The 24,251-nt window shown below is 41.8% G+C and overlaps 2 protein-coding genes across 2 annotated transcripts; both read left to right on the top strand.

Annotated features, from left to right (window-relative positions):
• The first annotated feature begins 10,269 nt into the window (after positions 1 to 10,269).
• Positions 10,270 to 16,912, top strand: psmc6 (proteasome 26S subunit, ATPase 6). The gene is made up of 14 exons (XM_023843132.2): positions 10,270 to 10,411; positions 10,799 to 10,878; positions 11,708 to 11,747; positions 11,916 to 11,968; positions 12,057 to 12,124; positions 12,716 to 12,830; positions 12,916 to 13,003; positions 13,193 to 13,254; positions 13,361 to 13,484; positions 13,877 to 13,938; positions 14,086 to 14,206; positions 15,640 to 15,720; positions 16,448 to 16,519; positions 16,611 to 16,912. The coding sequence occupies exons 1-14, from the start codon at positions 10,327 to 10,329 to the stop codon at positions 16,727 to 16,729; spliced, it is 1,170 nt and encodes a 389-aa protein (XP_023698900.1). The 5' UTR covers positions 10,270 to 10,326; the 3' UTR covers positions 16,730 to 16,912.
• A 1,511-nt stretch (positions 16,913 to 18,423) lies between these two features.
• On the top strand, positions 18,424 to 23,885 carry styx (serine/threonine/tyrosine interacting protein). The gene is made up of 11 exons (XM_023843133.2): positions 18,424 to 18,666; positions 19,098 to 19,130; positions 20,097 to 20,150; positions 20,350 to 20,447; positions 20,583 to 20,643; positions 20,748 to 20,784; positions 20,966 to 21,005; positions 21,128 to 21,178; positions 21,330 to 21,402; positions 21,524 to 21,617; positions 22,490 to 23,885. The coding sequence occupies exons 1-11, from the start codon at positions 18,520 to 18,522 to the stop codon at positions 22,561 to 22,563; spliced, it is 762 nt and encodes a 253-aa protein (XP_023698901.1). The 5' UTR covers positions 18,424 to 18,519; the 3' UTR covers positions 22,564 to 23,885.
• Positions 23,886 to 24,251: the final 366 nt, after the last annotated feature.

Raw genomic sequence — 24,251 nt, 5'->3', positions numbered from 1 at the left:
AAACATGTAAATACATTAACGAATAAATTAAAGCACACATTTAGATAACTCAAGCATCTCTTTAAGCAAAAACACAAATCATAAGGATTAAATCAAAATATCCAAAACATCAATTTCACAACATTAACCTCTGTGTATTGATCGTTACAGCACTGACATTGTGGCCCATGCTTATGATGTAATTGGTGGTTGAAACCTCTGCACCTGTGATCAGAAGGTCACTGATTTGAGCCTGGCCTCAGCAGTACAGTACCTGTGGGCCCTTGAGCAAGGCCCTTAACCCCCCCGCCCCCCCTCCAGTTCCCTGGGTGCCACTGCTGTAGGTGGCTGCCCTTCACTGCCAAGCTGGCGCTCACTTACATATGTGTCATGGAGAGCAAGATGGAGTAGAATTTCCCCATAGAGATCAATAACGTATCACTATTTATGGGCAAATGGGGCACTCATGGGAGAAATTTGGCAACAATGTATCAAAGACGGAGGCTCTCTTGTTCTGCAAGCCACATTTGCACAGCCGTGGTCAAACATTACAGATGAGGCTGGAGCCCCATCTCTTGAATCGTATGGTGACATCATTGTATCCTCAGGGGATCCCGTATTTGTGTTCTATTGCATAAAAATGTTTGCATGAAGAGTGTTTCTGTGAAGAGCCCAGACCCTGTATTTGGCCCTTGCACCACAGTTTAACTACTAAGAATTAAGCATAATTGCTGTCTTTCCACTGAAGACCCAAGTGCTCTCCAGGCTCTCCAGCTGCACATCTTGGAAGATCTTGGCAGTGATCCTTTCCCCAGTCCTGTCATGCAATAATAGATATGCAATTTAAGAGTTCCTCAGAAGAGCTTATGTTTCTGCATTATGCAACTGATGTAAGTGAACACAGTTGCAATAGACTCAGTCAAAGCTGTTTGGGCCTTTTGAAGCTTCAAAGCAGCAGGCCAATTAAAGCTCCCCTAGGGTTGCCTTATAAATTGAAAGGTGCGATTACATATATACAGGGGGTCGGCTTCTAGAACCCCACATCCATCCATCCATTTTCTCCCGCTTATCCGAGGTCGGGTCGCGGGGGCAGCAGTCTCAGCAGGGAAACCCAGACTTCCCTCTCCCCGGCCACTTCCTCCAGCTCCTCTGGGGGAATCCCGAGGCGTTCCCAGGCCAGCCGAGAGACATAGTCCCTCCAGCGTGTCCTGGGTCTTCCCCGGGGCCTCCTCCCAGTGGGACATGCCCGGAACACCTCACCAGGGAGGCGCCCAGGAGGCATCCTAATCAGATGCCCGAGCCACCTCATCTGACTCCTCTCAATGCGGAGGAGCAGCGGCTCTACTCTGAGTCCCTCCCGAATGACCGAGCTCCTCACCCTATCTCTAAGGGAGAGCCCAGCCACCCTGCGGAGGAAACTCATTTCGGCCGCTTGCACTCGCGATCTCGTTCTTTCGGTCACTACCCACAGCTCGTGACCATAGGTGAGGGTAGGAACGTAGATCGACTGGTAAATCGAGAGCTTCGCCTTTTGGCTCAGCTCCTTCTTCACCATGACAGACCGATGCAGCGCCCGCATCACTGCGGACGCCGCACCGATCCGCCTGTCGACCTCCCGCTCCATCGTCCCCCCACTCGTGAACAAGACCCCGAGATACTTAAACTCCTCCACTTGGGGAAGGATCCCATCCCCGACCCGGAGAGAGCATTCTACCCTTTTCCGGCTGAGGACCATGGTCTCGGATTTGGAGGTGCTGATTCTCATCCCAGCCGCTTCACACTCGGCTGCGAACTGTCCCAGCGAGAGCCGAAGGTCAAGGTCTGATGAGGCCAACAGGACCACATCATCTGCAAAAAGCAGAGACCTACTCCTGAGGTCACCAAACCGGACACCCTCAACGCCCTGGCTGCGCCTAGAAATTCTGTCCATAAAAGTTATGAACAGAATCGGTGACAAAGGACAGCCCTGACGGAGTCCAACCCTCACCGGAAACAAGTCCGACTTATTGCCGCTCATGCGGACCAGACTCTGGCACCGGTCATACAGGGACCGAACAGCCCTTAAAAGGAAGCCCGGCACCCCATACTCCCGGAGCACCCCCCACAGGACTGCCCGAGGGACACGGTCGAATGCCTTCTCCAAGTCTACAAAACACATGTAGACTGGTTGGGCAAACTCCCATGAACCCTCCAGAACCCTGCGGAGAGTATAGAGCTGGTCCACTGTTCCACGGCCGGGGCGAAAACCACACTGCTGAACCCCACATGAATACCAAAAATTGTGGATGCTCAAGTCCCTTAGATAAAATGGTGTGGTATTTGCATATAACTTGTGCACATGCTCCGTTGTACTTAATATCATCACTGTCTTACTAATAATACCTAACAGCTTTGACCTCAGTTGTGATGAAGTGCTTTGAAAGGCTGGTCAGAGACATCATCACCTCTTCACTACTTGACACCCTGTACCCATTACAGTTTGCATACCATCCCAATCGCTCCACCAACCACACCATAACATATTGTATCTCCTACCCACTGCCCTGAGTCATTTGGATACCAGAAAGGGTCATTATATTAAAATGCTGTTTGTTGACTGCAGCTCAGCATTTAATACTATAATTCCTTTAAAACTCACCAACAAGTTGGCAGATCTGGAACTTTGCCCATCACTGTGCTGGTGGATCTTCAACTTCCTGACCAAGAAACCGCAAGTAATACTCACTGTCAGCACTGGATTCCCCCAGGGCTGTTTAATGAACCCTCTACTCTACCCATTGTATACCATTAACTGTGTGGCCACTTCCAACTCTATCACTGTGATCAGGTTTGCTGATGACACTGTTGGGTGGCTCTAATCTCTGACCATGATAAGAAGGCCTACCTGGAGGAGATGAAAGTCCTGGAAAACTGGTGTCAGGACAATAACCTCCCCCTGAACATCAGCAGGATAAAGGAGTTAATTATGGACTTCAGCACAAAGCAGAAGAGGAGCTACCATCCACTCATAATCAACAAAGCCCCAGTGGAGAGAGTGGACAGTTTCCAGTACCTTGATGTTATCATTACGTAGGATCTGCCATAGTCCTGTCACACTAACCCCCTGGTAAAGAAGGCCCACACGCATTTATACCACCTCAGATGCCTCAGGGACTTCAAACTGCCTACAAAGGTGTTAAGAAACTTTTACTCTTGTACCACTGAGAGCATCCTGAAATGTAGCATCAAAGCCCGGTTCAGGAACTGCACCATGCAAGACAGACATGCTCTGTAGTGGGTGGAGCAATCAGCGCAACATTCGCACCAAGCTCCCTGCCCTGCAGTCCATCTACAGCAAGTGGTGCTGGACCAAGATCAGGAAGATAATGAAGGAGCCCAGCCACCCAAACAATGAACTCTTTTCTCTGTTGCGGTCAGGGAAGCTCTTCTGCTCTTTAAAGGACAACACAGATAGAATGAGAAGGAGCTTCTTCCCTTCTCTTCCCATTCGGACCCTCGACCAGGGCATCACATAGGGCCACTTGGTTGTTAATTATTTGCACATATTACTATTTTCACACATACTCTGCCCGCCGTTGCACTACTTTATTATTGCTTTATTATTTGCACATACAGTATTACTATTTGCACATGCATACTCTGCCTGATGTTGCACTGCTTTATTATTGCTTTATTATTTGCACATATTACTATTTGCATATACTACTACATCTGTACCTTATGACACCCGTACCCGCCCAACTCTCCTATATGCAATTTTCCATCTAAATCCGTCTAACTCCGCTACATCTGTATCCCATTATTGTTCTTATGTCACAGGGTGTCATAAAGTAATATTTCACTGGAAGTCATACTGTGTATGATTGGTATGTGACAAATAAAATTTGAATTTGAATAAAATTTGAATTACAATACAATGCAAATGCTACAGTATGTAAATAGTTGTTATACTGTATTATTTAGAGCAAGGGTCACCAACATGGTTTTATCCTGTTGCTATTCTTCTTTAATCACATTTGCATTTATATAGATTTGAAAATGACAATATCTAAAAAATGCATTTAAAACATGTTTATTATTCATGAAGTTTAGATAAGTTTAGGACCTAAACTTAAACTGGTAGTCGTATGGCTCAGTACCTGTGAAGTAGCTCTCAGTTTCAAAAAGGTTGGTGACCCCTGGTTTAGAGAATGTCAAGGAAAAAAAAGTCTGTACATATTCAGTTCAGATGCAACCATCATAATACATATAGAGAATAAAATTCATATAATTATGAATAAAAAATAAATAAATTCATTCTCTCTCTCTCACACACACACACACGCACACACACATTGTATTAACACTCATTCAGGAATATTTTCAATTCACAATTGCTTGAATCCATGGATGCGGAACTCGCAGATATAGAGGGCTGACTTGTATTAATGTTACTAAAGACACCCCAAAAAGCCATTGCACCTTTTTCTCTCTCCACCTACTTCTGACACACAGTGAAACATATCCGGAGTCATACGACAACATGCAGTGAAGTCATAGGAAACAGGCATCACATCTCTTTCACTGCCGTCACCCCCAAGGGTAACTTTGAGGAACTCCTGCTGTTCAGAAATTCCCTGTTTCTCACTGCATTGATGATTAAGGGTCAGTGCACAGCAAACTCCACAAGTTTCACCAATGACCCAAAGGTTACTTCTCATGGGAATATGATGTGTAATGGTGCTTAAATTGAAGACGCTTAGCCACTTACATGTTTCCTGTTTAATGAAGAAAGAGGGTCAGCTAAAAAAAAAGACTGAGAGATTGCTCATACTGTCAAGGCATCCAGTCTCACTGTATCACACACTGTATAAGGTCATTGAAATCGAGTTCTCCGCTGTAATGAGAAAGGTCCCTTTGTAGTGACACCGATGACCTGCCTTTGGCCTTGGATGGCTGCCACACTCTCCCACGTTTGCACAGCAAAGAAATCGGTAACACGAGTTCAAGCACCAGTCAAATCAATGTCAAAAATCATTTTAAAAACCAAGAACCATATCAACCATCCTGTCAGCCTTTTTAAATTTTTTTGCTTGGCTTTGACCAAAAATATGTCTTGAGTATCAGTTTTTGTCCATCCATTTTCTGTAACTGCTAATCCTGTTCTGGGTTGCAGGGGGTCTGGAGCCTATGGGCACAAGGCAGGGAACAGTTTGGAATGGGGCACCAAGCCATCAAACGGCACAATCACATACACACCTACAGTATGGGCCAATTTGGTCCAGTTAATCTCAGCATATTTTTTGATCATGGGGAGAAACCAGAGTACATGCAAGCTCCACACACGTGGAGCCATTGGTCGAGACTCAAACCCTGGTCCCAGAGGTGGGGGGGCAGCAGGGCTAACCACTGGGTCACCATGCCACCCCTATCCTCTTTTTATCATCAGTTTTCTCTCATTCACCCAGAAGAGCATTTGTGAAGTCTGGCACTGATGTTGTATGTGAAGGCCTGGCTCACAATCTCCATCCTAGTTCATCCCAAAGGTGTTCAGTGGGGTTGAGGTCGGGGTTTTGTGCAGACCAGTGAAGTTATTCCACACCAAACCCAACCATGTCTTTATGGACTATGCTTTGTGCACTGGGGCACAGTTATACTGGAACAGAAAAGGAACTTCCTCAGATTGGTCTCACAAAAGAAGCATAGAATTACCTAAAATGTCTTGGTATGGACTTCTGGATGAATGGGCAATATTTTCCACAGATACACTCCAAAATCTTGTGAAAGCCTTCCCACAAGTGTGGCAGCTGTTATAGCTGCAAAGGAGTGACCAATTCCATATCGATGCCCTATGGATTTATAATGTGATGCCATAAAAGTTCCTGTAGATGTAATGGCCAGGTGTCCCAATACTTTTGTCCATATAGTGTAAATCCTTTTGAGAGCAGGCCTGCATTCCAGTTCCAAATTCTCAGACACTGTGATATTTTCACATAATGTCTGGATGGTGTGGGGTTCGATGATGACATGCCTCTGATAATAGTGCTGATATGAACCTGGTAGCTTTTGTCCTAGTGTCACCACCTTTTCTCTATTGTGAGCAAAGCCTTTATTAGGTGCCTTCCTGTTTGCAAGGGGAAGATTCCGGTTTCTATTGTATAACCTATATTACGGAAAATGACACAATGTCAGAACACCCGCTGCAGGGCATACCGTCAGCACCGGGCTGGAATTTATTTTGGGGATTATATGTTTATCTGCCCCAATGGCACAAGTCCACCTGGCCTCCACCACTGGTTACGCTGCTCCCAAGCTGTTGGCAAAGTTGTTGACTGGGTGGGGGGTGACAATGGCACTCACGGTTTGCTAAATCAGCAGCCCCTCAGCATCCATAATGCCCTTGCCAGGATCCACCATTGGAGAACAATATTAGTTCTGAACCACCACAGTGTGAAACTTCTGTGTGTTGCTGCTGCGGTCAATTTTCATTTAGGAAGAGTGTTACCATATGTGCAGGACTGCCTTTCTCAGGATATTAAAAAAACACACGTGCTTTGATCTTTCTGAGAAAAACAAGAAGGTGTCCAATATGTGTTTGATTAAGACAGGATAACGGAGGCTGTCTGAGAATCGGTGGACTTTTTTGCACTGTTAATGTAATGGAAACTACAAGGCAGTTGTTTTGAGGCGTGACCAGGATGCCCCTCACCTGCGTGTCTGAGAGCCTTATGCGTGTGACAGTGAAAATTTTTACTCACATTTGAGCTTCAGGAAAACATCCAGTTCTCCATGGAGAAAGTATATCTTTACTTAGCAGAATAAATGGCACAGCCTTAAAGACCTCACTGAGATGAGTGCACTCTGTCACTGTTTTGGTTTTTAGGGCTTATTCTGGTGTAATAAACGTTTCTTATTAAAGAAAAAACAAGAAAAACGATGTAGGATTGTTTCCAAATAAGCGTATAACCAAGCCTCCGATTAGCTCCCATCTTTATGGTGTCGTCCCACAGCCAGACGGGTGGATAAGTTTTGTTTTTCAGGAACTCTGCATTGTGAATACCTGCTACTGGGGTTTTAAATAAAAATGCAGCAGTCTCACTGCCATAAAACTGCTAAATGAATGTCCCGGATGTGTTCCATGTCATTCTCCCAGCAGCAACTCGAACACCAGATGTTCTCGTTCGTGACTTGCAGCAGATTCTTTCGTTGTCCCCGATGATTGGTGACAGCAGAGACAAGTGAAAGGAACGCGGGGGCTACGGGGGTGTCCCAAATGCTACTGGTGGCAATCCTCTTGTCGGCTGAGAATAACTCCAGCGGCATTGGCCTTAGCCTGGGACTAATGAGTATTCACAAACTTTAATTTGGGGTCGTTGACCATGGGGTCACCCAGAGTACAAGAGACTCCACTACTGCCCAAGGGAGCTCACACTGCGTGTGGCGGTAAGGTCCTCTCTAGGTGCAAACACATTTCTATCTCACATGCTGGCCTCAGTTCTTTCCCTACCAGAGAGGTAATGTTCCATGTTTCCAGTTGCCAAAGTTTAATCCATCTGGGTCCTGGTCGCTCATGCCTGTCGCCTAAGGTACTGAAGCTGACCCCTACCTGATATCTTCTTCTTAGCACATTTCATTAGAGCCGTTGTTGATTATAGTTTGTCTGGCCCCTCCCCACTGACTTGTTTGTCCTATCAGGAGCTCCAGTTTCAGATGACATAGCTCTGAGGATTTAGGCACACAAATCCCTCAAACACACATCAGGTCATGATACTGAGAGTGGATTGCTGATAGTGTATATGTGGGAGTGTGCACTACAATAGACCGGCACATCCTCCAGGGTCTACCCCTGCCTTATGCCCTGTGCAGCCTGGGATAGGTAAGCGGTTAGAACATAGATAGATGGAAAACAGGCCTTTCTCTTCTCCAAAATTTTTTAGAAAATTATAATCACTACCTATCGATATATTATCTATTATTGTTACACAGAACAGAAAATGTTGACACTTTCCTGGACTGTAAAAGCTACATTAAGTGACAAGTTAAGGACCGGGAAAGAAGGAAAACAAGTAAAAATGGTCACCATTTCCCTTCGGTCTATTTTTTGAGGTTCTGTTATTGAATGATGCTTTAAATGAAGCAGATTCCAAAATCATTGTATATCTGAGAAGACTTCCACACCCATAACTGCGGCACAATAAATTAAGACCAGACAAGAAACATTCGAAAAGAAGCATTTGAAAATGTTTAACTGCACATTCCCCTTAAAAAAAGCTTCACATATTTTTAGATGGTTAATAGTCATGTAAATATTCTCACATAATACTGTAGATAAGCTCATGGACTTCTGATGGTCCTTTTTACTTATATGGCAACTCTTCTGTCCAAGACTTGAATCTTCCCACACTGAAGAGACTGACTCAGCCACAACACCAACAGGTTAAGATGTCTAGCACAGGATGTCAGGATCACTACAATGCTACGTTGTGCTGGGCGTTACTTCAGACCAACTAAGGCTGCCATGATAAGGAGAACACTGAGGGAACACGATGCTGGGCATACTTGGCATCTACAGGCTTGGAATATGCATGTTCTCATGTGACACAAATGTCGTAATTTTGCTTTGGAGAGCGTGCGATGAGACTGAAACTGCCACGTTTGGTTAGACACACAAACAACATAGATATGGCCTGCTAAATTAAACACAGTCTTCAGTCTCACACATCCAACCGTTGCAAATTTTATAGCCCGTATTTCTGAGTTTACAAATATAAAATAAATTGTCCTACTGAAATCCATAGTCAAACCAAAAGCAAATATTTTTGCATGGACTTGATGTTTGACTTTAAATGTTGGCTTTAGTATTGGGAGAAGAATCAGGTTTGACAACAGGTTGTGAGACAGGACAAAAGTCTACAGACTGCTACAGGAATGGCTTTAGCTTATCGTCTGTCAAAAATTAAAACTATAGAATATATAAAGAATAAAGGCTTCACAATTAAAAGATAACAACACCATCCAGTGTCTGGAGGCACTGGAACTATTTTGGATGTTATGCTTCATCCAGACATACCTATATTTATTCTTTCCAAATTAGCTTCCAACAGACAGAAAAGGAAATGCATGCAATTGAATGACATAAACGTTTACAGAAACTCGAGAAATATCTCCAAAAGTTTATACAGACGGACCTGACTGCAACCCCCCAGCAACTCAACTCAGTGAAGCAGTGTATGGACAACAGCCACAGCAAAGACTGGATTCACATGCACCTCATGGAAAACCAGTGGAAGACGTCTGTGCTTATGTTGACAACCACAGGGAAAGCTCTCTCATTTACAGCAGAAGGAGCAACATATACTTAAATGTCTCGAATCAGAAGCAACCAAAGACCTCCCTGTTTGAAAATGAAAGTATAATAGTTGGACTCAAAATAGAAGCTGCATTATGCACATGAGGAATACATGGATGGAGTACTGTGTGTGCAGTATTTACTTGTATTTAGGCATAGTCACATCCTGCTGCTTATTTAAACATCCTAAACTAGCTGAAAAATCATTAATTTCCCTCAATGACAGACTTAAGTGAGCTAAATTGCATGATCAGGTATAATATACATCTAAAATTCTTATTGTGCTTTGGGTCTAAGTGGCAGCTATATGTTTTAGTCTGGACTTGTGCAAGAGGATAATTAAATATGCCCAAAGCAAAAGGATGCAAGAGGATAATTAAATAGCTGTTTATTTAATCTATCTATCTATCTATCTATCTATCTATCTATCTATCTATCTATCTATCTATCTATCTATCTATCTATCTATATACTGTATATATATATAGATAGATAGATAGATAACACGTCAATTAAACATGAAGAAGGACATGAAATCTGCAAAAGGAGTATATTAAAATCCACGTAAGATGGTTGGAAGCTCGGGCATTTTAAATTGACGACTTGAATATAAGCGAGTCTAGATCTTCCTCTACAGGCTGATATCTGTCACTACAAGTAAAGTTTAAGAATGAAGGAAACCTGCATGATTATCAGTAGACTACCAACAACAGCTTCAGAAGTTGATTTTTGATAAAAGTAACATTTAAATAAGTGGAATTTGCACACTTTTACTTTTACATCATCACTGATTTCCACACAGCAAAAATAAAATAACATTACAGTATTAACTCCTAGGGTCACAAAATCCACCACATCACGTGGTTTCGATGCCTGCATCTCTACGCAGCAAGGTTTCTAAAGCGATTACACAACATCATTAAAGCTGATTGGCCAGCCCGGATGTGGGGGCGGGGCCCCGGAAAGTCTACCCCAGGCATTCCCACAATGCCGCGCGGGGTCCGTGCAGTCAATACAACATGGCGGATAACAGGGAGAAGGGTCTGCAGGACTACAGAAAGAAGCTTCTTGAGCATAAGGAAATAGATGGGCGTTTGAAAGAGCGTACGTGTTGTATAGTAATATTTTATTTTATACTGTAAGGTTTACCGTACGTCGTGCCACAGAACCCTTTGTTACAAGTGTTAAAACGAGCGGAGTAAGCAAAAATGAGCCAAGTCGCTTTGTCATCCTTGAGACCGGCTGCTAGCTACTCAGCTAGCACACCTGACATTTACTTTCGGGGCATTTTAATATATTGCCTCTATTATGACTGTAAACGATTAAAGTAAAAAATAAATGTATTAAGTACTGAGATCTGTTTTATTGATGTTTTATATCACGGCAGTTTTATTAACCTAGTTGCCATTTGTCTCTGATGGGAAATTGCCACCGATCGCATAGGGGCTATTATGTTTGATGATGTTAATATTTGAGCTTTGCTTCTTATAGTGAGAGAGCAGCTGAAAGAACTGACGAAGCAGTATGAAAAGTCTGAAAATGATCTGAAGGCGTTGCAAAGTGTGGGTCAGGTAAGAATATTTGTCATTTAAGCGTTGCATCTGGGTCACTAAAAATGCAATGACTACAGCTTCTCCCCAGGTTACGATGGGGTTACATTCCGATAAAACTATCGTAAGGCGAAAATGCCTTTTAATAGAGTGCACCTAACCTGACGAGCATCATAGCCTAACATGTAGCAGGCCTTAAACATGCTCAGAACACTTACATTAGCCTACTGTTGGGCAAAACCATTAACACAAAAACTATTTTGTAATAAAATGTTGAATATCTCAGTTAATTCATTGAATAATGCACTGAAAATGAAAAAAAATTATCCATCGCCGAAATATCGTGACTGGAACCGTCGTGACCCGGGAACATTTTATTTTTGACCGCGAAGCTGACTGTGCCACCGTTGTAGTTTAACTAGTATGATTTGTCGTTAATAATGGTGTGTGTTTTATTGCAAATAACTATTACTTACTGACAACTTATTTTTGAGCTACAAAGTAGACTAACAATTAGGAATTTCGATTTACCAAGTAAAAGTTACGCATTCTTAGGAATTTGGATTTAATCACGCTCCTTTTTATCCTAAACGGACATTTCCACTTTTAAATGCATAGAACTATCCACCTCGCTGGGAAATAAGTTATGAGACAGTTTTTGTGAACATGTCGCAGAATACCACTAATCAACGCTATAGGTGTGAGATGATAAACAAAATTACCCGTTCATGTTTAGGCTTATTAAAAACAAGAACATCCTTTTGAGTTTTCTGTTTACGCTTTGGCATTTTATGCTGAAGTATACTATGGTAATATGATGCTGGTGCTACTGAACGTATTTCTTTTGCAGATTGTTGGTGAAGTCCTCAAGCAGCTGACTGAGGAGAAATGTGAGTACAGTGTCAGCACCGCATATTGACACAAATCTTTTACTGGAATGTCTTGGAATGTACATTGCTAAATGGGTTTAGAATTTGTGTGATCATTGGGACTGCTTTTCCATGCAGTCTTTCCGTACGAGTCCTGTAACTGCAGTGTCACCCTTCATTATCTTGTAGTCATTGTCAAAGCCACCAATGGACCTCGATATGTCGTTGGCTGCCGTCGACAGGTAGGGTCTTAGTCATAAAGTGAAAATTCAGTCCCTGGGCTGTTGCGATTGGCATGAGTGAGTGACCGTGCCTTTCTGTTGGACACAGCTGGATAAATCTAAGCTTAAGCCTGGGACGCGAGTGGCCCTTGATATGACCACCCTGACCATCATGAGGTATGAAAACCAGAGGGAGAACCTGCAGCCCTGACGCTATCACCGGTTATATACATAAAATAGCCTTTCCAGCACATTTAGAATCAGCCATATTGTTCCTCTTACCATGTATGTACAGGGGTGGCACCAGAGATTTTTTTGCTGATGTTATACGGTAGCTTGGCTTTTCAAGCAAGGCTGCTCTGATAGTTATGGTTTCTCCTTAATATGCCCGTTTCCACAGTTTAATGTTTACTGCAACACTCCCGACACCTGTAAGCAAACACGCCTGCACATACACAGTACCTGCTCTGTGCCAGTTACAATGGCATTCAGTGTTAAACATAAGGCAATATGTTACATTATAGTATTCATGCTATGCTATGGCTGTTATAGGGGTAGTTACAGTGCCCCCAAACCCCTCCCTAGTGCCACCCCTGGATAGTTAAACATCCAGAGCTAGCAGTTCTACGACCAGCTAAATCATGCATCCCCCCCCCGTCCCATGACAGATTTTTTATTGAACTCACTAAGTGAGATTCTTTGTTTCCCGGTCAAGTGCTGTGTGTTTGGCCCATTTTAATTTGATTCATTTGTGATCTGCTCTTACAGGTACCTGCCCAGAGAAGTGGATCCTTTGGTTTATAACATGTCCCACGAGGACCCGGGGAGTGTGTCCTACTCTGAGATCGGGGGCCTGTCAGAGCAGATCCGAGAGCTCCGAGAGGTTCGTGCCAGCGACCTGTCCCATGTCCCTTAGACTCCCCACTCTTATCCTCCCTGCACAGTCTTACTTTAAATTCCCTGTTCAGGTGATCGAGCTGCCGCTGACCAACCCTGAGCTCTTCCACAGGGTGGGCATTATCCCCCCAAAGGGCTGCCTTCTCTATGGACCCCCAGGTGAACATATCCCCTTAGATACTAAGACTCGTAATATTTCAGGATTTCTAGCTTTTGCAAAGCAGGGCTGTGATTACTACACTGATGTTGTAAAAGCTGTCAGATTCTCAGTAGTTAAATTTTTGTATGTAATTTCTTGAGCATAAATATGAGCCTGTCATAATTATTTTTTGTCTCTTTTTGCAAAAGGTACTGGAAAGACCCTTTTGGCCAGAGCAGTTGCCAGTCAGCTTGACTGCAATTTCCTGAAGGTGGGCTCTCTCCCCCCCACCCCCCCCCCACCGCTGCCCTGTATCTCTCGCATTATTACCTAATCTGTTTGCCTGGCAGTGAATACACTCGTTCTGTGCGCTGTAGGTGGTGTCCAGCTCTATTGTGGACAAGTACATTGGGGAGAGTGCTAGGCTGATCCGAGAAATGTTCAACTACGCCAGGGACCATCAGCCCTGCATCATCTTCATGGACGAGATTGATGCTATAGGTAATCACATAGTCGGAGGTCTCACCATGGGCTCCGTTCCAGCCGAGGGAGAAAGGAGGAGTTGTGCCTAGTTGGATTGCACAGAATACTAAATCTCTCCCAAAATCTCATGCTTTACTTTTCTTTGACTATTACGTTGGAAGGTTTAACAGATAATTGAGAAAAATAACGAGAGTGTTAAGTAAGGTTGCAAAGGGGCGGAAAATATCTGGAAACTTTCCATTTCATGAGAAGTTTAGATGGGGAATTTTGGAAATATTCCAAGTTGGAAAGTTTAGATGGGAATGAATGGGAATATATGGGAAATAACCGGAAAATTCCCAGAATTTTGCAGCCCTACATGGGATTGGGGCTGACCTCTGAGGAATGATGCTATCTCTGGCTTTTTAAAGGTGGCCGTCGTTTTTCTGAGGGAACATCAGCTGACAGAGAAATTCAGAGGACGCTGATGGAGGTGAGCTTCTAGTCTGTCTGCAACATACGATCAGCTAACTTTTTTTTTTATTATTTTTGGTGCAAACCTTTTTGTTTCAATATTGTTTGTTTTTCAGATGACATTGTACATGTTAAATATTTCTTCATATTTTTGTTTGCCATTTAGTTGCTAAACCAGATGGATGGATTTGACACTCTGCACCGAGTCAAAATGATTATGGCCACCAACCGGCCCGACACCCTGGACCCTGCCCTCTTACGACCTGGCAGATTGGACCGCAAGATTCGTAAGCTTTCTCTCTTGTTGCCTTTACCTGACTGTGGTCATTATATTTATGCTCTGTTTCAGTATCCAAAGCAACAGGAGCGTGTATAAAACAAATCAGTATATTTGTCACTCTGCCTGGTACGGCTGCATGATATTGGAAAAAATATCATGAAGTGATCTTTTTTTTTTGTTGCAATAAGTATTGTAATATTTATAAAGAAAAAAAGGAGTTGAAAACTTACCCAAAAATAAACTATAGCCAAATAGAATTTATCTGCCAAGAGTCTGTCAAATAATTTGGTGGCGTTACTGCGAGTTGTGCTAACAGACACACAAAGTGCTGACAAAATACTTGCTTTAGCTCAATGCCGTCTCTGTGGAATCCAGAATTTTTCTGAACTGCAGGAAGATAATGTCCTTTTGATGACCAGTTCTTATTAGCTTTACTCCACTCAATTTGTTCAATTTCTCATAAATCATAATCATTATGAATGAATTCGATAGCAAAGATGAAATATATTGATTTACTCGGAGAGCGGATGCAGAGTTCGTGCAACAGCAGCGGCGGTAAACATGAAACTGGTTTTTAAAATGTATACAGTGGTGCCTGCGGTTCAAGCATTGAAATTCGATTAATTCGTTCGCAAGCCTACCAAACAATCATTTTTTGTTAATTTTCTGGTTTTATAGTAAAAACTTGAAAGAAAAACACAATATAGTGTGGCGACGGGCGGAAATCATGTGTAAATCTTACACTGTGTGTGCATCTTGCAGTTCGGCGTCTGACAACTTTGTTTCCTGTCTGTGTATTTGGGTTCGGTGCTGGTTGGGTGCCTGTTGTGGTCCTTCTATTTACAGTTGCACGTGGGGCATGCTGGGGCATGCTGGGACACTGTATAAAAAGAAGGAATCTGTTTGTCGGCCAAATTTTGTACGCGAATCAATGAATTTTTTTCACTAAATTTTTGGTCGTGAACCGAATTGTTCGTAGACCACAGTGTTCGTGAACCACAAGCACCACTGTATTAGATAATCTTGATAAAGAACAGTCATTAAAATTGCAAAGTGTACTAGTTTTGTTTCCTATGACAGTAAAAAAAAAAAAAAAAAAAGTCTTACAATAACTTATTCATGAGTGGAATTGCGGTAATAAACTATTCCACGGTATTTCGGATTTTCAGGGGGTGAGTGGATGATATTGGTGAACTTTATCACTGAGATTTCAAAATACCGGATTACTGTTGCTTATGAAAAGTTAAAATACCATATACCACGATACAGTGTCTGAATGATATGAAAAACTAGATATTGACCAATTTCTCAACCCAGTTGACTATTATGCTCTTTGTGGTGCATGTGCATAAAATGCAATGTTATTATTAACATTTTACGTCATAGAAGCCTCGTGCCTTGGCTTACAAACATGGTGCTTTATGTCTCCATCACTTTCAGACATTGAGCTACCCAATGAGCAGGCCCGCCTTGACATCCTGAAGATTCATTCTGGCCCCATCACCAAGCATGGAGACATAGGTCGGTCTTACAGTGAGATGTGAATCTGTCTGCCATTTAATACATGGGGTATGTCCAGGGAATAGTATGTCATTGGTTACCTGCAAAAGTTAGTGCTTGTGTTTAGTCTCATTCTGAGTCCAGATAACAGCAATAGGGAGAAAATGATCTATCCAGAACTGAGAATTGTCACTCTGTTCTGCAATAACTGTAACAGAGCAGTTAATTTTTTTCCAAAAGCAGTCCTATACCTAGTCTGTCACATTGACATACAGTTCTGTATGAAAGTCTTAGGCAGTGAAAGAAATGCTTAAATGATCTGTATGTTGATGTGAAACCTGTAATATTGTCTGTCAAAGCTGTTAGCCATTTGAAAACCTAAAATCACGCCAGTATATGTAGCATTCAATGCACCCATGTGTTATTTTTTCAGCTTGACCTCTAGCACATCTTGTTTGGCTGATTAATACCTCATTGAATTATTTAACTATCAGTTAATTGAGCTGCTGGTGAAATTTAATGAACACATGGAATGTCTAAGGTGCCCCTGAGGAGAGGTGTAAAAACCAAAGTGGCATTCATCCTGCTCACATTTTAATTAAGACATTCCAAATAGACTGTGGGAAACTAAATGCAAATTTTGACGATACCTCAACTTTTTGGGACTTTTAGGTGTTTTAACATTAACAGTAGCAGATTGTGTAAGGTTAAAAGAGCAGTTTTTAAGGTGTTTTACTTTTATTTGCAGATTATGAAGCGATCGTGAAGCTTTCTGACGGGTTTAATGGAGCAGATTTAAGGAATGTGTGCACTGAAGCAGGTGAATTACTAAAATCTGAGTGGAAATACAGTGGAATATGTATGACTTTTTTGTAACATTTTTTACCCTTTTTCCCCCCCCCCTCCCATAGGTATGTTTGCGATCCGTGCATTTAAGGAGTACGTGACTCAGGAAGACTTCATGAAGGCGGTGCGCAAGGTGGCCGATTCTAAAAAGCTTGAATCCAAGCTGGATTACAAGCCTGTTTAAAGCCAGTAACAAACTGGTGTGTTAAAAAAAAAAAAAACAAAAAAAAAACAAAAAAAAACTTGGAACGTTTGTCATTTCTGTATTAAGAATATAACTTTAGAGCAAGTACACAACTATTACCCACCCATGTTCTTTTTCTGTATGTCCAATAAAAAAAAAACTTGTTTTGTTTATTTGATCGGTTGACTTTGTCAGTGGTTGAGTTTTTGGGTCTGATGTCCAAATTCCAGTACAAATACAGGGGGGGGGGGGGGGCAGATTAACTAGAATCACTTGAACATGTATGTGCTACACCAGTGTTTCTCAATCCGATCCTCGGAGACCCCCACACACTCCATCTTTTTGCTCCCTCTCAGCTCTTGGTAGGGAGCAGGGAGGGAGCAAAATGTGGACTGTCTGGAGGGTCCCCAAGGACTCCGCTGAGTAAACCGCTCTAGAACAGCCTGTAAACTGTCTGTGTCCCCTGATGAAACCTGTATACATAATCACTACAGTGTAAAATACTCCCATTTGAAAAAAAGAATCAGAATAAAACTGAACAGGCCACTGTACTATTTGCAGATGTGTTTTCAGACCATTGAAACTTGCAGTTTGTATGTCTGTGAATATCTTCTATGGCAAGGAAACTTAAGTGTGGAGTTAGCTAAATAATGCCCTATTTCCAGTGAGAGTTTTGTGTAATCTTTGCTTAATTTTGGTCTCTTGCAGGGTGTGAGACAAAGTGTCATGAAATGTGTGTAAATTATGAGGGCAGTTGTGTGTTGGGGTATCAGCTGAGTAAGCTGGTGGGTATTTTACTTGGTAGATAGTGGAGATGCATTAAGCACTGCTGGCCATTACTGTATGCTGGGAGATGGACTGCGAGTGCGGTCAGGGCAGGGGAAAGGCGATGGGGGAAGGAAAAGCTGTGGACTAGAGAGATGAACAAGGTTCTGTGAAAAAGAAGAGGAGGATGACATGATCAAATGCCTGATTGATGAGGAGACTATAAAGCATGGAAAGTGAAAAGGATACATTGGGGTCCTAAGGAATGAAGGAGGAGAAAAGGACATGGGGAAGAATGAGATCCCATGCAGGGGCACTGGGATGGGACGACCTCCCAAATGGAAACGGGACCGAGGGACGGATCAGGACTGTATCTGTACCTCGACTTCCTGCAGCAAGAGCTTTCTGAAGTTGTGGTAGATCCTTGGTTTTGTCCCACTGTCCATAGACAGACTAGGTAGTGTTTGTAAGACATGTGAAAGCGTGTGTGCTATGCAGTGGGTTGGAATCACATCCATGGTACACCCCGGCCTCCATCTCTCATGTGCTCTCTCTCTAACAATTTCATGTGATCTCACAATTATAATAAAAGAACTTTATTTTTACATTAGACATGGCTGGAACAACGTGTAATATCTCTTTTTGTTGGTTGTCATAATTTTACAGGTTTATAATTATTTATTTTATTTCATTGGTACGAATTGGTTAGCTGTTCCTGGGAGTTGGATCTCTGATCTCGCACGCAAATTCACGTAATTAAATATAATAAAATTGTTTCACATCTAGAGATCACGGGACCCATGAAGAGATCCATGAAGGTACATGAAAATCGCGGGATTAAGTCTGAGATTTGTGTGCCGTATTACGCCGCACCTACAGGAACAGACCAGCTCCAAAGGGATCAATGAGTGACACGTTTACGCTGTGCTGCGCGCGATCACAGGAGCACGGCGCGAGCTCGCAGTCCCCAGCGCGTGCGGCGGTCACGTGACGAGCCGATAGCGGAAGCGGCATGGCGGACCTGCATGTGGACGTCGTGGAGGTCCCCAACAAACCACTTCGGCGGCGCTCCCGTTGTTCCGTTTTTGAATAACGGCCTAAAATATTACACCATGGACGAAAAGAACAAACTCCAGTTTCCGTCTCTTCCATCCGCAAAGGAGGAACAGCTGGTGAGAAACATTACAGAAAATACTACTGCTGAGCTAGCCTGGTTTCTTATTAGTACCAGGGCAGTACTGAGGCATTTCGGTAACGTGTAATCTTGAGAATGTACTGTTCAGTAATAAATGGCTAACAATCAACAAACAGCTCGCCTTTAAGTGGTATTACCATAGTAATGTAAGTTTATTGATGAAAAGCAAGCTAACTTTACATACCCTGTCATGTAAATAATAGGTTAATTAGCTTTTAGCATCTTAATTTCACTTTGACTGTAAAAACAACTGCACGTAGGAGGTAACTTTAGATAATTTTATTGGCGGTTATTAAGCAGTATGAAGTGACTTTGTTTTGTATGTTGTAGGTGTGGTACCTAACGCTAATGATCGATATTTTGCCACTCAGTCACTTATACGTGTGCTCTTCCTTTTGCTTTTCGTAGGACTGGGCATATCCGATGAGGCGAGAGATGCAGGTATCTGAAATCGTGGTTTATCATACCTAGTGTCCCACTGCAGGGCATAAGTACTTACTGAAAAAAGTAATTTATCGTAAAACTTCACGTTTGTGGATTGTAATCAACCTTTTTTTTTTTTTTTTTTTTAAATAAAAATGATAAAAAATGAAAAAGCTGTAAAGTAAGTAATGTTGCCGATTTAAACACGAGAATTATGTGTACTTAGTATTCGACAAATATAAATAGTTGGGTTGTAGTTATGATTCTATGCGAGCGTTTTACATTTTTTTTTTTAACTTTCCATATTTTTTTCAATAGTAAGGTTGATCGGCACACCGGGTTATTAACATCAGGACATACACTCTCAGAAGAAAGGGTAAAAATTTGTACTTTTGTTTGTCACTGGGGTTGTACCCTCAAGGGTCTGCCAATTGTACCCTTAGCTGTAGGTAATTGTAACTTTTAAGGTACAGAAATGGACTCTGAAGAACATTTATGGTACATTAATGCTGTTTGTGCTTTTGGGATGTTCCTCAGAGTCCAAGATACAATTACAAGGGTACTGCCCGAGTGACAAGTAGAGATACACATTTTTACCCTTTTTTTCCTGAATGTACCTGTTAAAAAATCAAACAATTGTTTGAATATAAAAAATTTGATTATAGTAGATTTCACACTGATTACCTTGCACTATGACAAAACAGCAGAATACTCGGTCATTTTAGTAGGAGAAACATTTTCACTCCTGTCTTTTAGCAGTTTACTGCAATGATGTTACACAGTTACCATAATCATACCATTTTTTTTTAATTTGCCTGAATACATACTGTTAAAAAGCATTCAATTTAATCAGTGTCGTATCATAGAGAGATCACACTGCACAGGGATGGATAAGCGCCGGTTTCCACTGGACATAGGTGTCGATCATCAACAGCAACTTTATCTCAATCCATGTTTACCACATCTAGAACTTCATTGTTTCAGGAAATCCTTCCTGGTCTTTTTCTGGGTCCTTATTCGGCAGCAATGAAGAGCAAGGTAATGATGGTGTTTAGGAAGGCTAAGAACGTTGCTAATGATTAAAGGTCAGACAGCTCCCTGCTTGGTTTGTTTATTTCTCGTTGAATTTTGGTGAGCTTTTGTTACCCAGGTTACCTCACCGTGTTGAGTATGTCATTATTCCCTGCTATTTTATGGAAAAAAATGTAGCTAATTATACAATCTAATTATTCTCCAGCTTTCTACTCTGGAAAAAAGAGGGATAACTCATATAGTTTGCATCAGACAGGATATTGAAGCTAATTTCATCAAGCCCAACTTCCCACAGGAGTTTAGGTGAGAGGCTTCTCTGCATACTGCTATACTTGGGCTAACTGAAAAGCAATCATACCTTGCTTTATATTGACTGCATTTTTTTCTGTAGTTGCATGAGTTAAAACATTAAAACAGTAATATTTCTCTAACATACAGATACCTTGTTCTGGATATTGCTGACAACCCTGTGGAGAATATAATTAGGTTTTTCCCCATGGTGAGTGACCATGCACATTACATGAGTCCAGTACCTTTAAACAGCCTTGAAAGTTTCCAGAACTTGTGTATGGCTCCTTATTTTGTCTTAATTTTGTTCCTCAGACAAAAGAGTTCATCGATGAGAGTTTAAGTACCGGAGGTACAGGACATTAAAGTTATGCTACTATATGTTATTTATTTCACTTTTAGTTTAACTCTGTAGTAATGTTTATTTTCCTGCGCTCTAAATTGTCATGCATTGCAATCTCTTATGTATTTTTGCTGATTTCTTTCCTTTTTTTTTTTTTTTGCTCTTTTTATTGCCCAAACCTTGTCTGCAGGGAAGGTCCTTGTTCATGGAAACGCAGGGATATCTAGAAGGTGGGTCGGCTTTGCGTTTTCACCAGCTGTACCTAATTGTGGACGATTCCCTCTTGTATTCCCATTGCAAGATCTTTGCCTCTCGTCGACCGTTCTTGTAACATTCTTGTCTATTGTTGTAGTGCTGCCTTAGTGATTGCTTACCTTATGGAGACGTTTGGTGTCAAATACAGGTAAGATTAAATACAGGTTAAATCGTTAATCCTTCTGCTTTGTTTTTAAAATTATTTTTGACAGTGTAGAGTATGTGCTTGATTTATAGAATATTTAAGTATACTTGAATTTTTTATTAAAGATTTCTGACACTGTGTTTTTGGTGTACAGAGATGCTTTCAGCCATGTACAAGAGAGAAGATTTTGCATTAATCCCAATGTGGGCTTTGTACATCAGTTACAGGTAAATGTCTCTGTAACCCTTTTGGGGAGTTTTTGAGGTTTCTGCCTCTGTTTGTACTCAGCTTGGTCATATTAATCTGCTTTGATTTTCACCCAAAGAAAATTTTCTCCTGGTCTTACAGGAGTACGAGGCGATATACTTAGCCAAGCTCACTATTCAAATGATGTCACCGGTCCAGCTTGGCAGGTCGTTCTCCATGCAGGCTGGGATGCCAGGTCAGTGACACAGAAACCATTTCAACCAATGAGGGTGATTTGCGTAAGTGGAGTGGAACGCACAGAAACAGTGAGGAGATCCATTCAATATTTACATCTGCCTATTCTGAGTCCTGATTGGATAAATAAATATAATTATAATAATATAATAAATGCTAAGTATACATAGGCTTCACATACAGTAGGCATCAGTGCATTTTCCATCTGTGTGAGCCTCAACATTTCCCAGTATTCTTCCATATGATTTTTCTGCAAGTGCCTAATTAAATTTGTTGCTGTAAATGACGCTCTGTCGCTATCTGTTCTCGGAAGGATGGTGTTGTAAATGTTGCAGGTAGCTACTGGGCTACTTTGAGAATTTCCACACGGCTGACATCTCTTTGTACTTTCAAGTCGTGTGCCTCAGGCTTTACTGCAGCGTGTGACGTAACGTTACAGTCTGCATCTGACGTAAATTGGGCAGATGTGGGAAATGAAATAGATCAGGCTGTGGTAGCTGATACCGACCAGCTTAAAAAATGCCTCAATTGGCTCCAATTGCGATCTGTGATATCGGCTCAGTGCAATATTTAGAATATTTAATCGTAGAATAATATATATCCCGGTTGCCTTCAGACAAGGGGGAACACAAGGATGGGATTGTTTGTGTGATTATAAATATTAAAACTATGCAGAGATCCTAAATTAAGAATGCAGACCTTCATTGTACGTCAGAAACAGAGAAAGAATCTCTGTTCGAAGTGTTACTGTTGTTTGGGAATAGTATACCTGTATTTGATGATAGACAGTCAGCAATAATCTGAGTATAACTTCTTATGTGGACTTCGACCATAAGCTTAGAGTGATTTCCCTGGCTGCTGTCTCCCTTCTAGGCAGTCTGAAGCGTACTCTGGAAGAGGATGAGGACTGTGGGAACCTTTCAGTCACTGCTGCACAGAACAGATAGGCCCGGCCCGGCCCGGCCCGGAGACACACAGCGCTTTGTTGTTAAGGGTTTTTTTTTCTTTCCTTTTTTTACATTTTATAAAAATTGAAAAAGGAAGCATCTCTTTGGAGATTAGGTGCACACTGCTTGGGTTTATCATTTTAAGGGATGACCGTACTCTTGGCTCCTGGTGCTACAGACCTTTTTCGTCTTTCATATTTAAACCCTGAAGAGAATATATATATATATATAATTCTGCAGATATTAGAATGTTTTAAAGCATTCTGTGTTTTCAGCAGCACGGTATTTAAGCAATGCACTTTTCAAACTTTATTTTTTTTCCTGGTCCCACCATTGTGGTAGACACTATTAAGGATGGAGAATATGATCTGAAGGATTGGATGTGAAAATGGGCTCGGCTAAGATTATTTGTACCTGTACTGTCTGTTAACTCCTGAGGCAGGAAGGACCTTCCAGCAGTTAGATGCTGTGAGCCAGGCTGCGCAATGAAGGTCGGGTTTCTGAGCTGCAAATGGATTTTCTGCCTTTGTTCATCTGTTCAACTGGTACAAGTAAGAAAGCTTCAGTAGAACCGCCTGCAGTGAAACCGCATGTCCATTGAGAGGCGATAAGGAGCATTCTGTAGATTTATGGAAGCTACAAGAGCGTATCATACAATTTTATCAGGGCAGCTAAACCAAAACTTACATTTTGTGAGTTCTAGGCTTCTGTGTGCATATGACCACAATTTGTCCATATACTGAAGGTCGAATGGAATTGGTTAATTAAGAGTAGGCATTGAAGGGCAATGTAATGCATCGCAAACCTTTAGCACAGAGAGCATGTGGATATGCACCACCCCCATCCCAAGGAAATGTTGCCCCCAGCAGTGCAGGATATTGGGTGCCCAGGAGCCATGAAGTGTCTGTGGCTCTTTCTCTGGATAGTAATTACAGTTGTAAATTTTGACAGCTGTTCCTAAAATACATGCAAGAGTCACATGGCCTGACTTGTATGCACAGGGTCAGTCCTGTGACCCAAGGGAATCGGCGTCTTCTAAGCTTCCGTTTTCAGTAGGTCCGTCAGCAGACACAATGCGTTTTTTAAAAAAAAAAAAGCTTTAATTTGGAGAGAAGCGAATTCCGCTAATCCCCGTGCAGTGTGCTCACTCGCTGTCATCCCCATGTGAGAGCTGTCCCCCCCCCCCCCCCCCCCTTGTAAATAGACGAACCCTGTGGAAGAAATGGGTCAGTTTATAGCAGACGTTGTAAATAGAATATAGGTGCAAAGCAGTTAGTTAAAAATGCAATTTGAAAAATAAAATGAATTCTTTTTGCTATTAATATCAGTAGTATTCTTTGTCGTTGTCATTATTATTATTATGCATATCATTATTATGCTGCAATGTAATTTATGCTGGTAATCACTGAGCTGTACTTCCCCACACAAGTTTTAATTACATACAGTGTTTTGAAATTTTACTTTGGTAATGAAAATATCAGGATTAATTTTAATATGCATACGTACGTTGACAGACTTGATTTGTTTGCTTCCACACCATATACCAGGTTAATCTGTGATTAGTAACCTTAAACTTGTCATCTCCTCTGATTTTAATTAATAAAAACACCTGTAGTCTTTCAATGCAGTCAATAGGAGGAAAGCATAGGCCAAACAGGCCATGATCGACTACACTGGACAGTAATGAA

Source organism: Paramormyrops kingsleyae, chromosome 19, assembly GCF_048594095.1.
Source record: "Paramormyrops kingsleyae isolate MSU_618 chromosome 19, PKINGS_0.4, whole genome shotgun sequence".
Classification (NCBI taxonomy): Eukaryota; Metazoa; Chordata; class Actinopteri; order Osteoglossiformes; family Mormyridae; genus Paramormyrops; species Paramormyrops kingsleyae.
The sequence above is the reverse complement of the archived record's forward strand: the minus strand, read 5'-3'. Positions and strand labels throughout refer to the sequence as shown.